Source organism: Oryctolagus cuniculus, chromosome 4 (assembly GCF_051225735.1).
Source record: "Oryctolagus cuniculus isolate XC-2025 breed Fujian yellow rabbit chromosome 4, ASM5122573v1, whole genome shotgun sequence".
In the NCBI taxonomy this organism is placed as follows: Eukaryota; Metazoa; Chordata; class Mammalia; order Lagomorpha; family Leporidae; genus Oryctolagus; species Oryctolagus cuniculus.
This window is the reverse complement of record NC_142870.1, coordinates 34,972,953-34,990,900: the sequence shown is the minus strand read 5'-3', so window position 1 is coordinate 34,990,900 and position 17,948 is coordinate 34,972,953. Positions and strand designations below refer to the sequence as shown.

The window sequence follows — 17,948 nt, the reverse complement described above, 5'->3', positions numbered from 1 at the left end:
GAGGGAAGAGATGTATAATTTGGGGCATGCTCGGGCTGACTTGCCCCAATTGGTAGAGTTGGAAACATACTAGGGGATTCCAATTCAATCCCATCAAGGTGGCATGTACCAATGCCATCTCACTATTCCAAGTGATCAATTTCAGTTCACAATTGATCATAATGAAAGGACTAAGAGTCAAAGGGAGCACATAAACAAGTCTAGTATCTGCTAACACTAACCGATAGAATAAATAAAGGGGAGAGTGATCCAACATGGGAAGTGAGATACTCAGCAGACTCATAGAATGGCGGATGTCCTAAATAGCACTCTGGCCTCAGAATCAGCCCTAAAGGCACTCGGATCTGGCTGAAAAGCCCATGAGAGTATTTCAGGCATGGAAAGCCAAGACACTCTGGCAAAAAGATCTCTGTGAGTGAGATCCCAGTGGAAAGAACAGGTCTTCAAAGAGGGAGGTGCCTTTCGCTGAAGGGAGGAGAGAACCTCCACTTTGACTATGACCTTGTCTAAACAAGATAAGAATCGGAGAACTCAGAGGGCTTCCATAGCCTTGGAAACTCATGACTGGTGCATAGGGAGATTACTGATGCCATAAACAGGAGTGTCAATTTGTAAAGTCAACAACAGGAGTCACTGTGCACTTACTCCTCATGTAGGATCTCTGTCCTTAATGTGCTGTACACTGAGGCTTAATGCTATAACGAGTACTCAAACAATATATTTCACTTTGTGTTTCTATGGGGGTGCAAACTGTTGAAATCTTTACTTAATGTACACTAAACTGATCTTCTGTTAAAAAAAAAAAAAAAAAGAAACTATCAATTCTCAACTTGACTCTCACTGGGATTAAACATGACAATAGGTCTGATCTGATTTCATCATCATTTAAAAAAAATCATCTATTATTTTTCACTTTATGTTTCTGTGTGGGAACAAACTGTTGAAATCCTTACTTAAGGTATAATAAGCTGATCTTCTGTATACTAAGATAATCGAAAATGAATTTTGATGTGAATGGAAGGGGAGAGGGAGTGGGAAAGGGGAGGGTGGTGGGTGGGAGGAATGGTATGGGGGGGAAAGCCATTGTAACCCATGAGACGTACTTTGGAAATTTATATTCATTAAATAAAAGATAAAAAAAAAAAAAAAACTATTACAAGATTATTTAGTTGTAATTCATTAGCTAACTCATGAAACGAACAGGCAGAATCGGTTTTCAGGCAGTGCTAATTGTATTTAATGAGACTTTGCCAGCATCATTGTACCCTATATCCCAGATGAAAACCATCTAGCATGATTGTTACAGCCAGCATTATCTAACCCAGCTAACAGGAGAGACATTCCTTCACACACAGTCTTCTTTGTGGCATAAGGAGTAAAAAAAGACAAAGAAAACCACAAAGCAGATTATTTTTAACTGCTAATTGTCAGTTACAGTTAACTGTGATTTAACAGATTAACTGATTTAAAGTCTTTTTTTTTTTTAACAGTATTAAACAAACTTGGAGGGGCTGGGTATAGTGCAGCGGGTTGAGTAGCCACTTGCAACTCCAGCATCCCATATCAGAGTGCCGGTGCAAGTCCCAGCTATCCTTCTCCTGATCCAGCTCCCTGAAAATGCACCTAGGAAAGAAGTGGAAGATGGTACAAGTGCTTGGGCCTTGCCATCCAAGTGGGAGATCCAGATGGAGTTCTGGGCTGCTGACTTTGGCCTGGACCAGTCCAGCCGTTGCAATCAGTTGGAGAAGTGAATTAATGGATGGAAGATTTTTGTTTTACTGCTCTTTCTCTTTGTCACTCTGCTTGTCAAATACTCTTATTTTAAAAACAAAATATGGGTTGGCACTGTGATATAATGAGTAAAGCTATTGCAGGCCATATGGGCACTGGTTCAAGTTTTGGCTGCTCCACTTCCAATCCAGCTCGCTGCTAATGCGCCTGGAAAAGCAGCGGAAGATGGCCCAGGTGCTCAGACCTCAGCACCTACATGGGAGACCTGGAAGAAGTTCCTGGCACCTGGCACCTGGCGTCAGACAGGCTCAGCTCTGGCTGTTGCCGCCATTTGGGGAGTGAACCAGAGGATGGAAGATCTCTCTCTGTCTTTTCCTATTTCTCTCTGTAATTCTGACTTTCAAATAAAACAACTCAACCTTTTAAAAAAATGACTTTAAAAAACAAGCAGAAAAGCACTTAAAATACCAAAAATATTTAATTAATAGCTATGAATAGCAAAGGTCTAAGTAAGGCCAAAACTTGTTCAAAATCAGGATTTTTTTTTAATAGAGGAAGCTTTTAATTAATTTGGATTTCATTTAATAGGGCACTATTATTAATAAAATATTCTTTCTGAATCACAATGGCCTCTTAAAGCACTTACATAATTCACCTGTAAACTGTCCTTGACTATTTGAACCCATATAGCCCATGTCCAGAAGGTCGCTGGCATTACGCTGGTGGCCTCCCCTCATCACCTCGGTTTTCCTAGGTCCAGTGGATCCTTTAGAAGAAGCTGTTCCTGATGAACTGTGGCCGCCTGGAGATGGGAAGGTGGGCTTGCTGTAGGGCACCAAGGCCTCCTCTGAAAGAGAAAAGAAACACCAAGGGGTAAGTCGTACTGCCCGTGGCAGAAAAGCACAAAAATGTGGATCTCAGAGACTATTTTACCATTTCTTTCTTTAGTAAAATGGAAATCATGAGTTGTAATCAGTCCCGGATATTAAAGGAATTTCCATGTGCAAACAACATTTCCTACAATAGGAACTGAAGCAGGATTAAATGAAAAGAGATCTTGGGATAAGTGTACATTGTTATATATTATTTGTAAAATTTAAATTCATTATAAAACAGCACTGCATCCAATGAACCATAGTTTGCTTAGCAAAAGCATATCAGAATACTTTCTGGAGTTCCACAAGGCTCCAGTTTAATTTTCCCATTAAGTATGAAGGAACATGGTTTTTTGTTTTAATTTACATGATGGTGAAACTTTCTCTATTTAGATGAAGAACTATAAAGTAAACTTCTTATATTTCTGTTTTCTCTTGGGACACAAATATAATATTCTTCACATTGGGTTAAAAGAAAAAACCTACACATTTTTATAATAATTATAAATATATATAATAAATATATAATATATATAATATATATATTATATATATATTATATATATAATATAATATATATATAAATATATATATATAAATATATATATATAATATATATATTTATTATATATATTATATTTATTTATATATATTATATATATATAATATTATATTATATATATTATATATATATTAATATATATATTAATATATATATTAATAATATATATTATATTATATATATTATATATATTAATATATATTAATATATATATTAATAATATATATTATATATATAATATATATATAAATAAATATAATATATATAATAAATATATAAATATTATAAATATATATAAATATATATAATACACATTTTATAATAATAATAATAATTGTTAGTATTCTTTTTATGTATTGTCTCTACAAAAATCTCAATGCATAGTATTAAATAATAATTTCATGCTTTGAAATTAAAAAAAAATTCTCTTTATTCTTTTGTCTCCCATTCTATCAACCTCTCTGCTCTGCTTTTTCTTTCCAAGTATGGGCTATGATTAAGTGATTAGATGATCAATAAAATGTGGGCTAAACATACTATTTCTCTCCTTAGTTTGTCTTTAATGATAAGGATCACGGGGGCTTTTCTCTAAAAGCCTTAATTGCTGCCCTAATCCCTGACCTGGTCGGGATTCTGGTGATGGTGGAAGATCTAAAAATCTTCAATAATGTTTAGAATGGACTAAAATTCAATGAAAAATACAGGGTCTAGTTCAAGTTGAAGAAAATCCTTGCCCCCCCCCCCGACTAGATCACTAAATTTAGATACTGAAATTACCATCCTTTGGCAATTGCACAAATAAACTTGAATTCCATAACCTAATTGTGGAAAATTCATGAGAGTAAAACATAGCTAGAAAAGATTGGGTCCCAATGAGTACATGAATAAAGAAAACATTTCAAAAGTTGTGGATGTGTGTGTGTGTTAACACTCAAAGCAATCTAAAGTGAGAAGAGATCTTCCAGAAAGTGGATGTCTACCTCAGTCTCACATATTGCCCATCCCTCCAAACATTTTTTTTCAACCAATAACCATGTATCTTATTTTGCAACACTTCCAGGAAGCTTGATTTTTAAATAGGAGCTTTCCCATCTCAGTGTTAACAATCAACTGTGTTTATTCAATTGGAGAAAGCACAGGTCCATTTTAACCTAGCTTGAGCATTCTGTGATTATTCATTTAGTTGAAAATCTATAATTTCAGTTAATTCACCCATACGACTGCATTGAGTCCTCCTTGCAATCAACTCATTACTTCAGCCAAAATGAACAAATTACTTGAAGACCAAGATTAGATTGACACAAAAGGTGACACGTAGTAGTTTTAAAAGTACTTGGTCTAATATTAAAAAGCAAAAGAATCAAATTGTCTCCTGGGCACTGTTGATGAGGCTTGGAAGTCTCTGAAGCTCAAAGACCCCATGAAGAGGCTAACCCGAGGAAGGTTTCATTGGAATTCACCTTAAGGCATGTGCTGGTGAGCTCTGCTGGGGAATTCCAACCTCGGTTACTGACATAAGGCAATTGTATTTCAGATGCCCTTAGATAACTGCCATTTCTAAAATACCTGGTAGAGGGAAAGAAATTGGTAACAGTCCACACTTCCTGGGGACCGTGCAGAACACACCTGTTCCGACACCTTGTTTGTGTGGGCCTTTCCGTATATCTTCTTGGCGTTCTGTAGAGCTTATCCACTCTTGGGTTTGTCGCTGCCAGTCTAGGGAGGCTCTAGCTGGACACTCCAAGGAGCTCCTTGTGTCTTCTAAGTTGGCTGCATGTTGTCTCTCTAGTGAGCTTCCTTTTCCCTCTGTTGAGTTTTCCACGTTACCAGCATGCTGGCTCGGGCCTATTTGCTGCCTTAAACCCTGACCTGGTGGGGGGTCTGGTGGTGGTGGAAGATCTAAAAATTTTGAATAATATTTAGAATGGACTAGAATTTAATGAAAAATACAGGTTTTAGTTCAAGTCGAAGAAAATCTTTGCCCTCATCATACAGGTTATCAGCCATGCAAAAGAAATTTTAGAAAAGTAAAAATCAACTATTGATATCCAGAATGCAGATTATCAACCTCTCTGTTGCCTTTTGGTCACAGCATCTTTGAGATAAAACTGACTGGTTTTTTCCAACTGCTAAATGTGGACAGTGTTTTCAATTGCACATTGAGGCTCACATTCAAGGTTAAAGGGCACTTCCTGGCTTCTCCATTTGCAGTCTATGTTCACTCCCACCCACCCAAGCAGAAACACCATGACACAAGATCACTAAAAACTTTAGCAACTGTGCTAAAAGGCCCTAGGGAGAACCAAAGCTTTCCTGCCCATCTCCGTGGGCACTAACACCCTGGGGAAATTAAGAACTATAGGCCATATCATATGCAATGTATGACTGCCTTTATCCATGTAGGTGGCACATTTAGCAACAGGCAAAGGATTAAGCCAGCATTTATTAAATGTAATTAACATTCTGCTTGACAGTTAATTCTGGCTGTTCATTTCATAAGTTAGCTAATGAGTTACAACTAATATATTATAATCTTTCAATTATTATTAATTTTAATAATAACCAATGTTCAGGGTACAGATTGAATATGCTTTATGGTACTACAGTAGATAATGTATCATGGAAATTTGAGATTTAGTGGAACAGATAATTTTTATAAAAGCTTTTCAAGTTAAATACCAGATTTGAAAAAAATTAAAAGTTTAAGTATCAGCTAATTTCTCATGTTCTTTTTAACTAGCTCTTCAGATCCTTACCTTTCTATTTTGAGTGTCTTCTGTTGTGAGACCATAGTTGTCACTTTCTCACCTAAGTATTATACTAGCTCTGAAATTACACTGTTGAAGATTTTGAAATTTTCTTCTACATCTTTGCTCACCTTCAGAGTTTTGGTTATTCTATTATTCATAAGAACTAACACCATATATAATATATTCTATAGTAGAGGATATTATATATAACATGTGCAATTATTACCCATGCAAGTACATATTGTAAATGTACTCTTATTTCTAAGAACATTTTGTTTGTGGAATTTAAAAAGGAAAAGCATTAAGATCTGTGTTTAAAAAAGGTAGCTTCACTAAAGAAAGGCTAAGATGTTCCTGTTAAAGACTTTCTTAACAAGCGTTATGTTCTTACGGAAGAACAAAATGATATTATCCACAATGAAACTGGTAATGTTGCTCTCCAGCATCTGCTCTGGGAGTTCTCTGGAGCAGCATTCCAGTTCTTCTGGATGTCCTCATACTACTAAGTATGGAAGGCAGCAAGGTCTCTGGGATGACAAGGTTGCATTCAGAATATTTCTACTAGAACAGTGCACTGACCCAATATTGAGGAAATCTGTTTATTGGGCAATAAAATGATCTTAGTGTTTCCTTTCCATTCAATACTGACTTCTCTCACTGCGTATTATTATAAATTCAAATGAATTATTTCATGTGAATTATTGAACTTGGACTGCCAGTGAGGAGAAATTATTATGTTTGTTTCCAAAATAACAGATACTGTGATTGATTTTTATTCTCCATTAGGGCAGATTAATTTTTAAAATGGCCAAAATGCCATCTGCTTATGCCAGCTAAAATTCTGATTACTGTTTAATTCAATCAAAAATTATATAGCTTGATAATTAAATAATAGCCTTGGATTTTGTATCTCTAAGAAGAAAAGATATTGCATACACCATGAATTAAAAAATTGAAAAAGATAGAATTAAAATGGTTGTTGGAAAAATAAAGTATACAATCAAATACATTAACTTAAATTAAATTTACTATTCATTTCCATGTGGATTCATTTCAACCAAATCAATTCACTAAAGAATCTCTTACTGGCCTACTCAGGATTAGCCACTGTCAGGCACACAATGGCACAGGTATCATTATTGTACTCATTATTAAGTAAGAAAAGGGAAGCACGATGAAATTAAATGCAAGTATCTCTCCAGATTGCCTTTCTCTTCCTATGAACTGTAGACTTAGATAACCAAATCTACACCAAACACTTCGATTACATATTTAGCAAACTTCCCAAATTTCACACATTGGAACTAAGTTCTCAATGACAATCTCTGAAATATATTTTCTCTGTAGTTTCTTCTCAGTTAACAACAATTTTATTCTACAAGCTGTCCAAACCGTCAGCATAATCTTGACATCCTTGCTTTGCAACCTGTATTAATTTCATCCACAAATCCCGTTAGCTCTGTCCCCAGAATCCCATCTCTCTCATCACTTCCACTGACTCTATCTTGGTACGAATGACCATCATCTAGTTCCTATGTGATCTGTATGCTTACAGTTTCGCCCCATTTTGTGTATCACAACCCCACAGCAAGACTGATTTGTTTAAAGCACATGCACACAATCCAAGAATACACACTAAAGTACTACATGAGACAACATCATTATCAGGTTCTCCAAACATTGGTGCATGTTTGCCTTTATATTCTATTTTGTTGCTCTCTTGGCTCCACACACACTGCTCCCCTTCCTTTTCTTTAGTTAGGCCCTAAGTTTTCACTTTGTTCTCATTTCCCTGATAGACTTTTTCTCAAATATCAGCAGTTCTTTCACTATATTTTTCTAATCCTCACTTAAATGTCACCTTCTTATGGGAGCCATCCCTGAGAATCCTATGGAAAAGTACCCTCTCCCTAGCCCTGTCTTCTGAAAGTCCTTCCCTTTCATTTATTCCTATGGGATTTAGCATCCTTTACTCATGAATTTATGTTGGTCTTTATTGATCTTCTCCCATTAAACTGTTAGCTCCTGGAGGGCAAGGGATTTCATTTGTTTGGTCCATGATGCCTACCAGATGGTATACACTTAATAAATATTTACATGAGTAATGAGTGAATTCTATATATATAATATATATATAAATATATATATTTAACTTGTTCAAAGGTAAAACTAATATGTGGCAGTTCTGCGAACATAGCACTTTTTCTGAATTAATCTAGGGAAAGCAGGTTGATGGGTGTAGAGATGTGCCTTCTATTGTTAAGCACTGATCAGTGTATCTGCTCCAAAGAGTAGGATTTGACTTACTATGCAAATGACAAAGATCTGTATTCATCAATGCCTAGTTAGGAGAGACTACTCAAGGGAGAAGATCATGCCTGTGTTTTGTGTGTCTTCTTGCATAGCATTTGAGATGCATTTCTCACCATTCTCATTTCTTCTTACTGGACGCAAGGAAGATAGTTTGACAACATGTGACAGAATTCTTGGCAATCACATGAGAAACGACATGTGCCATTGCCACTAGAACTGCCCAGTGGCCACCCAGCTTCTACTACCCTTAGCTCAGAAATCATGAAAGTTTCTGACCTTCAAAATGATAGCCTCTGAATACTGAAGAGGCCTATAGCCTTACATTACTGTTTAGAGAGGAACCATCTGATCTTTATAGATGATTGTGTCAATGAAAGAGAAAATTGCCCCATGCCAAGCAAAGGTTAAAGGTTCTTTGGTAGAGCAGTTAGCAATAATTACCCTAATTAATATACTCATAAAACACTATTGTAAAATCTATAATGCAAATGCTTCATGTAAGATGTTACATAGTAAATGCTACAGCAGCGATTTTCCCAGAAAGAACAATTAGATTTTACACTAAAATGTTATGAAATTATTCCTGGCTGATGGATTCATATCACATGAATGCTGTGGCATATGCATTTGTTGTAAAATCACAATACTTTTAAGGATAATCTGCACAGTTCTACTCAAAAGCTTGTATCATAAATAAAATGCCTTTGGATCAAATACTTGAGAAGATATATGAGCCAAAATTTCCTTCAAAATCTCACCATTTCCAAAGCATAATTGCTAACAATACATAAGCCCTTTTTAGAATTTGAGGAAGTTTGAGATTTTAGGAAGCTGTTTGATTTTTTAAAAGATGCAATTTGGTTTCTAGGTTAAAAACAGATGTGAAATATAATATTTATACTATAAAGTAGGAGGCAACCTGCTTTAAGCAGACATTCTAAAAAAAAACTGAAATAATAGTATTTTAGGAAGACAGTGATCTATTTTGTTGATTTACATTTTATATCTCCACATATTCTACATATGGTGTTGAAATATTTCTGAAAAAATGTAGAAAAATATATACCTAAATTGTTTTCTAATTCAACAATATTCAGAGCAGGAAACACATAAAACGATTAACTTTTAGATTTATAGCTAGAATAGTAGTCCTTTTAAGCTAAAGAGTAAGGTCGCAACTACAAACTGTTTTAAGTGTAAATTTTTGCTCACCAGGCGAGACCCATTTACAGGGAATCAAAATCTCAGTTGTAGCCTAACCTTCATATTCCATGGAAAAACACTTCCCAATGAAAGAAAGCAGGAAAAGATAAGCCTGAAAGCTTTTAAAACAAGGTTGTTTGTCTTTTGAAGTTTTCCTAGCATTATCAGATGACAAAAGAAAGCAAAATGAAAATGCCAGAGAGAGTGTCTCTCTCTCTCTCTCTCTAAACCACTGAAGCACAAATACTTTTATCTTTTCAAACTGAGCCTCATTCTGTCCTATAATAAGCCTGAAGAGTGCTAAGTAGCAGGTCATGGATTCCGCAAACCAAATGGACATTAGATTCACTCTGGAAGCTTCAAAATTAAACAATTAAATCCAGATCTCCAGAAAGTTCTAATGTGCAGTTAGGTTAGTATTTTGTAGAACTACTTCTGGATAAATTTGTGTGCCTGTAGAGGAAATTGTGGAGATGGGCGGAATAAACTCACTTTTGGGTCTGAAAGTATACTATTTTAAGTACATTAGGTAACATATCTTGAAAATTTCAGTGTAAATATTTGTATTCATATTTTAAAAGATACAAGAATTGGGGCCATGTAGTGGTACAGCAGGTTAAGCCACCACCCATAACAGCTTGCATCCCATATGGGTACTGGTTCAAGTCCCTGATACTCCACTTCCAATCCAACTCCCTGCTAATGTACCTGGGAAAACAGCAGAAGATGGCCTGGGTGCTTGGACCCCTGCCTGGATGAATCTCCTGGCTTTGGTCTGACCCAGGCCCGACTACTGCAGCCATTTGGGGAGTAAACTAGCAGATGGAAGATTCTCTCTCTCTCTCTCTCTCTGTAACTCTGATTTTTAAATAAACATTAGCAACAATAAAAAGAACTATGTTGAAAATATGAGAAGTGGATCATGCTGTGTAAAGCTGATAAAATACTCATTATTGAATATGATCCTTTTCTAGCAATATTGTATTTCCTGAAACTAGTAGTGTTTGACCAAACATTCAAAGATTGAATGCTATGTATAAGTTCAGCAAACTATGGCTCATGGACCAAATTCAGCCACTGCCTGTTTTGTCAGTAGAGTTTTATAGGACTCACTCATACCCATTCATTTAATTTTTTATAGTCATACTCCTGTAACAGTGGAAGGACTGAATAGCTGGGCCAGAGGTCATGTGCCCCCAAAGCCAAAAACCATTTGGTTTTTTAAGAGAAGTTTGCTTCCCCTTTGTTATGGGCTAGATGTTTGGGTACACCCCAAATCCATATGCTGGGATCATGAACCCCAGTGTGAGGGTGTTTTAGTTCAGCAAGACCGCATTGCCAGGTGTCTGCTGTGTTGTACAAGGAGACGGTGCCTAGTCTACCATCACTACTCTAATGGAAGTTAACGGCCACAGGGTACACATCTCATCAGTGAGGAAACACTAGGAAAGGAAGTGAACCTACCATCTGTCACTCCTTCTCTTCGATGAGGCATTGCTGGTTGTTGGTCCATTCGCCCTCCCTTGTGTTTTTTAGTGGGCCTAGGCCTCTGATTTTGACTCACGGCTGCACTGGTATTACTGTCAGTAGAAAATGGGCTGGTGGGTCGAGGTCTTTGAGAGGAGGTAAAAGCTTTTCCTAGAAAGAAAACAAGGGGGATGGGGTACAGAGAATGTCATTACAATACACTGATTCTGATGCCTGATGCCTCTCCTCTTTCTAGAACTAACCTATAAGCCTATCTACAGATGCCATTTGAAGATATCAAATATTGGTGCATTTCTATAAAAAATACACTCTGTTGCAGATATTTTGTCCAGTTTTGATAAGGTAGCAACCACCGATTTATCAAGAAATTTCAGACAATTCCACATAAAACCAACCAGCAACCAAAAACTCAATCTTGCTTAATTATGGCTTTCTTTAATATGGACAGTGCTAGTGATGTTTCCATAGACTCTTGGCAAATTCATGAAGCTTTCACTTGTTAAAATTAAGCTACTTCTGAAGTGAATTGTGTACTGTACTATTTGTTTAATCAACTTTCACCTTGGAATTTTTCAAATTTTCTCTGAAAAATGCCCAGTAGTAATTACATTTGAAATTTTACAAGAAAAGTCTGCTCAGAAGCATCTATTAAATTGACCTTACCACCTATGCACTACACGATGAATTCTACCTTTTTTTTTTTTTAGCAGAAACTCAATAACATTGTAGCAGTATAAAATCACCTTGTATATTCAAAGTACAATAGGTGTTTTCTGATGAATACTATCGTACCTAAGAACATTCCAAATTCTCATGAAAAAAAAAATGTGCTATGTCCTTGTCTTGTGGTTGTGCAGGGAAATTTATTCTGGGAAAAGGTTAGGTAACAAATTTTAATCAGATTATGATTTTAACACTGTGTTTATTAAGGTGAGAGAGATATCTGGTTTATGTTCATGTATTTTTTCTCTTATGCATGTTTTCATTTCATACACAATTATATGTAGTTATATTTTCTTAAGTCAATGTGACATGATATTGCTTAATGCTTTATTAGCTATCAGTATACATGCAACAAACACACTTAGGACTTTTATTAGTTTCCTTGCACTTTCTTACTGCTCCTCTTACAGCTAGTGCTACAAAAAAAGCATTCAGGCAATATAAAATTTCTGACTTATGCCTTATAAAGCAAGAAAATTCAAATAACAGTATATTTCAACATATTTTAGTTTGGATGCTATATGAAAAATAAACCTTTGCAATGCTTTAAAATGTTTCTCATTTGAAGATACCTAATGCATGCTAAAAAGAAATATTGATGGTATGATCCAAATAACATTTCCCAGACTCATTTTTATGACCTGGGAGTTTAGTGAAGGGTCAAAATCATTTTTCTTTTCTTTACTACTTGAACACTATTAAGATTTCAAAAATGTAGTTAATGTTTCATTAGCTTGTTTTGTAAGGTAGCTCAGTTCATTTTAGAACCTTCCTAAATGTGCAGTTAATAAGTACCCATACAAATATAAGAGCATGTATCATGCCAAAGTTATTCTGTTTCAGCACAATAAATGATTACAAATTACTTAGCAGCACATGAAAAATTACATAATTAGTCTTCTATATTGTTACTTATTACTCTCAGACAGCGAAATTAAATTACTTTAAAGAGTAATACACATCTAGTCATCATTTTATTCAACTTGCAAATGCAGTAGGTGTATCTTTAATTAGCATCCTTTAAAACAAATAATAAATTATTGTATTAAAATCTTAGCCAAACAATTAATAAGACCATCAGCCATTTGAACTGACAGAGCGACAGTCTTAGACCCAAGCACCTCATGCTGAGAAAGCCTTCCCAGAAAATGCATTTGCAGAAAGAGATGAGGCAAAGGAAGGCACTGGAGATAAAAGCTGAACAATTTTAATCACTGTGCACAATATTGATTGTGTGAGGATTTTGCAAAGTGTGAGTTATTGAAAATTTAATGGCAATCTTAGTTGCGGCTTTGTTGTAATATAAAAAGGAAGCATATTCCAATTAATCAGCAGAGCTCTGAAGGAAAAAGGCAATATGGGAGGATAGGTGGTGAACAGGAGCCTGTTCTTAGCTCTGCAAAACTAGCAGCAGAGGGGAGTTCTGATACTAGAGCATCCAAACCATGGCCATGCATATTAAAGAAAGCCCTGTGGTCAGACTCACTGAGGAGAAAGAACAAGAGAAAAAAATGGGGGGTGAGTGCCCAAAGGACAAGATTCTGTCATGCAAAGAGTGTTGACTTGGGAGTCTACCAACCTGTTTTTGTAAGGCTGGTTCCATCCAGCCTAAAACCAGCTTTATCTGCTGCTGCCACCAGTGCTTGTGCAAAACTGCCGCTGGCAAAGATGGAGCCATCTGAGGAGCTACCTACACTAGATCTATGACTAGAAAAGTTACGATCCTCATCAGATGCAGAGCCCCATCCATTTACCATTGAACCTAAAAACAAATGTAGTTGTCTAGTGAGTTTTACGTATTGGATATCTCATCTGCTTGTACACACCATACTCAGGAGCAAGTAGGCTGCCTTCACTCCTCACTTCTTCCCTGAAGTGTCATCATGACCTCCTTGTCTTAAACACAGCTAGTGCAGAAGAATGAAGCTAAAATAAAACCTGTTATCTGTTTTTAGCCCAAGAACAAAACCTGTTTCATATGGTATGATTTTCACATTGTTCAAATTATACCAAAAGATCACCTTCCAGGAGAACTGTTATTATATACTTTAATTTCCTATAATTCAAAGAACACGTTTATTGAAAGAAATTATATGCATTTAAATCGATTTAGGACTTACATGAAGAAACAGTATATTTTGCTTGAACTCAGATTTCAGTAATAATCTCCATGAAAACCCATATACCCATATACTGTAGATATGCGTATATTATAGAAGGGCTAGAATATTTCAAGATTTTAAAAGAAGTTGCTCATAAAGTAACAACAAAAATTTGCAAGCAAATAAATCAACAAAATCAAACATACTTACAACACAAGAATTACATTTTTATGAAAGTTGTATTAATCTCAATGATCATTCTTTTTAATTATTTTAAGAAGTGCAATTTTATGTTTAAAAACTTTATAAAGAACATCGCCAGCATCAATATGATTTTTTCCACAAAATGCAACATAATAGAGGCAAGCAATGACAGCTTTACATGTAAAGAGCTACAAACTGTAAAGATAGGAGAAATAATTTTTATTCTTAATTTTCTAGCAAGTCATTTGCAAGATTATATTTTTGCTTAGACAAGAACATACTATGTACTTAGCTACGTAATAAAAATAATAAAAATACTTTGGTTGGCGTGCCATCAATTCATGACACAATGACCCTACTGACTGTTGCTTACCCTACTTTTTTTTAGAAAGGCAGAAACATTTATAAAAAGCTAATTTAAGATTTCTAAGTAAAGCAAATATGTATTTACATGAAAGACATGTAAGTCAAATGTTATGGATTTTTTTCTATTTTCTTCAATATTTAAGACAACAGTATAGTTAGGCCTGTTGCCATGATGCAGTCTTTCTAATTTTAGACAAGGGACCAAGATACAATAACATGGCTCCATGCACTTTCAAGACAGAGAAAACAGAAACTGAAGGGGTTAGAATGATCCGAGAAGTTAAAAGGGTGTTAAGTGTAGCAGAGAAAGATCGAATCCTGATTCTACTTGCCAGAAGTATAAAGATACACTTTTTACTCTCCAAATAAATTCCCTTGACACAGACCACTGCAAGGAAGCTGAGATAACACCAGCAACTGAGCCGCCTCTGAGAGAATCGTTTCTGGGTTCATAATCACAAGTCAAGGCCCAACAGCCCCAAATGAAAGAAGAAATGATGCAGTAGGCCTTGCAATATAAAACTATGGTAGATAAGAAAAAAATCAAAGTGATTCAGTGAGGGGTCGTAAAAGAATATGAAACTCTAGAACTGAGGATAGTTTGGAAACACTGAAAAGCTCAGCTTTAATCCCTTCCATGAGCTCTTTTCTGCTTTTCTAAATGTCTGCTCTTAACTCTCCAAACAAGCACCTTTCTCTTCCTAATGTCCAATTCACTCCTAAACTCCTAGCTGACTTCCCTCTCTATCCTTCTGTCTTCCCCTTAGTTTGCTGAATTACCATTCAGAAGCATGTATCATACACGGTTGTTCCACCATTTAAGGCCTTCCCTAGTTTGCCAAGACACTGTCCAAACCCCCAGTTAGGTGTCTGGGACCCTTAAGCATCCAGCCCAGTCTACCTCTGCAGCTGCAGTGCCACCTACAGCTAGTGCCATCTCCTGATCTCACCTACACAACATCCCCTCACACTCCTTGGATATACTTGTATCGCTACCAACTTTAGTAGAAACCCCCGATCACTAAATTCTAAAAGAAATACAATCTCCTGTATCATCTTAATTCTACCCTGCCTTCAACTTCGTCTTGGGAGAAATCAATCTCTGTCCCTCCTTTTCCTTCTAAACACTGTAAATACAGTAGCACATTAGTTTTTCTTTCCTTGTATTACACTTCCTTGCATTTATATATTTCCTCTTCAACACACAGAATTCCGTATACTAGGAGATAAGCTTTCATTCAGTTTCGTATTTCTTATACAAAGACATTATACAGTAGAAATCCAATCAATAAAATACATATTGGATTAAGTGTCTGAAATATTTTCCTTATTCACTGTAAACTCCACGTGTGATTCTATTTGATGTATAACTTCCTAGAAAGGACCTTATTTTAGTTACAGGAAGACTGTCCTCATAAAAACTCCCAGAAAAATATTAAACAAAGAATATAATGTTAGTCAACTCATTGATTCCTTGGACAATGATAGAAGCAGTGACATAAGCATCCAAAATGGGGAAGAAAACAATAATATACTAGTATATAATTTTACTATATAATGAAATATAGTTTATATAATAAAATATACATGATGTGTATCTTGACTATGCTTTGATACATTTGGATAATTATATTTAGCTATGTCTTATTCAAGTTAAGACAATAAATTTACATTAGGTGGCAATTAATATTTTGGGTGTGATTTCTTCCCTAAAGAAATGCCATCCTTTGGGACCACCTACCAGAGAATTAGCCCAACTTTCCCCAAAAATACACTCTGTGCGACAGTGTATCCTTCACTTGAGGATTTCCACACACACATTCGCTATACCTTAAACAAATTAATTACTTCCCTGCCTTTATGTCTTTGATCTTTCTCTTCATTTTGAACCATTCTTGCCAGGACTATAGAAATCCATTTATTCATGAGGATTTCCTGATGCTTTGTTTCTCTATTCTGGGAAGAGAAAGTAACATGGCAGACAGAGCTTCAAGTGAGTATCGTTCAATGCAGAAAGCACATCAGTACATAGAAAACACTATTTTATGTATAATATATATATATAATGCATTATATGTAATATTCCCAAAAGAGCAAAGAGACTAGACAGATGGCTTCCGAGTTGAAGAGACATGTGTCAGAGATACTTGGCCACCCAGGGCAGTAGGAAACCCAAGACCCCAAGCTAAGGAGAGGAAAGGGCCTCCTCCTGCTAGTGCAGGTGTTCATGTCTTCAAGATGGACGGCAAAGAACCAAAAACAGGGGAAAATACATTTTCTGTCTGTTTCCCTTTGTCTTCTGCCCCTCTGTGCTATAGCTTCCATACCCAACACTTCCCTTAGTTTGCCTAAGAGATATAGAACAGGTACATTACTGGGGAATATTTTTTTAAAAACAGAAAGCATATAACATATACTAAGATTCCTCCCATAAAATTGCTGTAATTTGTTTAACATTTACTGATTCACCATTCAGTGGCTACCATTTTTCCCATTTAAGGTTTTTTTTTGTTTTTTTTTTTTTACAGGCAGAGTGGATAGTGAGAGAGGGAGACAGAGAGAAAGGTCTTCCTTTGCCGTTGGTTCACCCTCCAATGGCCGCCGCGGCCGGCGCACCGCGCTGATCCGATGGCAGGAGCCAGGTACTTATCCTGGTCTCCCATGGGGTGCAGGGCCCAAGCACCTGGGCCATCCTCCACTGCCTTCCCAGGCCACAGCAGAGAGCTGGCCTGGAAGAGGGGCAACCGGGACAGAATCCGGCGCCCCAACCGGGACTAGAACCCAGTGTGTCGGCGCCGCTAGGTGGAGGATTAGCCTAGTGAGCCACGGCGCCGGCCCCATTTTTCCCCTTTAAACACCAAGAATAAACTGAAGATTTTGGTGTACAATTACCTCCCTCCCCAACAAAAAAAGAGTAGAAGACAATGATTAGATGAAAAGGAAAAAGATGGATTCATGAATTAAATTATGATAACTGGCTTTCTTTAAAAAATGTAAATACAAACACAAAAATTAAAAATGAACACCAGGTAAAAATAGCTCAGCTAGAGGCTTTACAAATTATAAGCAATCCATGTCCATTGGACAAGTTATTGCTCCAAACATAATCAATACATATTTAAGCATTTAATGAAAAATGAATTTATGTCACATAGTTAAATTTATTTATGTTTACATTTTTAGTGTTTCCAAATTTCTTAGGTTTAAAATTGCTAAAAGAACAGAAAAAAATCCCAAATTTATTCAAGCTGTTAAGAAAGAACTGCACATAAGACATTAAGTTGTTGCTCAAACGTTACCAAGCAGTAAAATACCATGATAAAGTGGCATCTTGCTGTGTCTCTGTTACATCTTCAGCACTAAAATTAATTTATGATCAGTCATCAATTCATTTACATGTCATTTATGCTAAATCCTTCCTTGCTGATAAATGCTTATCCTTAGATCCATTAAGCTTGAGTAAAGGCTGTGCTTTATAATATGACCCTGCTAATTGTTGCATTACCATTTTTATGAGATACAAAAACTAGCTGTCCCCCAATTTTTTCAGCCAATATTTAATCTAGGAACTCTTCCTATTAAATGCTATTTGTCTAACTATGTGTTAAATAACATCTTCAGCTATAAAAGT

The 17,948-nt window shown here is 36.0% G+C and overlaps 1 protein-coding gene and 1 long non-coding RNA gene across 25 annotated transcripts in view; one reads left to right on the top strand and one right to left on the bottom strand.

The window, feature by feature from the left end:
- Positions 1 to 17,948, bottom strand: part of ROBO2 (roundabout guidance receptor 2) — a 1,407,887-nt gene that overhangs the window by 6,879 nt on the left and 1,383,060 nt on the right. For 7 of the 23 annotated variants that reach the window (XM_051859425.3, XM_089330660.1, XM_089330659.1 and 4 more), the window contains 4 exons: positions 13,225 to 13,407; positions 10,899 to 11,072; positions 4,795 to 5,067; positions 2,378 to 2,578 (listed from right to left, as the gene is read on the bottom strand). In XM_051859425.3, the coding sequence (XP_051715385.1) occupies positions 2,378 to 2,578; positions 4,795 to 5,067; positions 10,899 to 11,072; positions 13,225 to 13,407 (831 nt within the window). Of the gene's footprint in view, positions 1 to 2,377; positions 2,579 to 4,794; positions 5,068 to 10,898; positions 11,073 to 13,224; positions 13,408 to 13,437; positions 16,274 to 17,948 lie in introns of those variants that run through there. The other 16 variants (XM_051859438.3, XM_089330667.1, XM_051859441.3 and 13 more) reach the window with 9 other exon arrangements.
- The window catches only part of LOC149126949 (uncharacterized), a 223,534-nt gene that overhangs the window by 189,921 nt on the left and 15,665 nt on the right, over positions 1 to 17,948 (top strand). For both annotated transcript variants that reach the window (XR_016232374.1, XR_016232375.1), the window contains exon 4: positions 2,486 to 2,604. This is a non-coding gene — a long non-coding RNA (uncharacterized LOC149126949). The remainder of the gene's footprint in view (positions 1 to 2,485; positions 2,605 to 17,948) is intronic.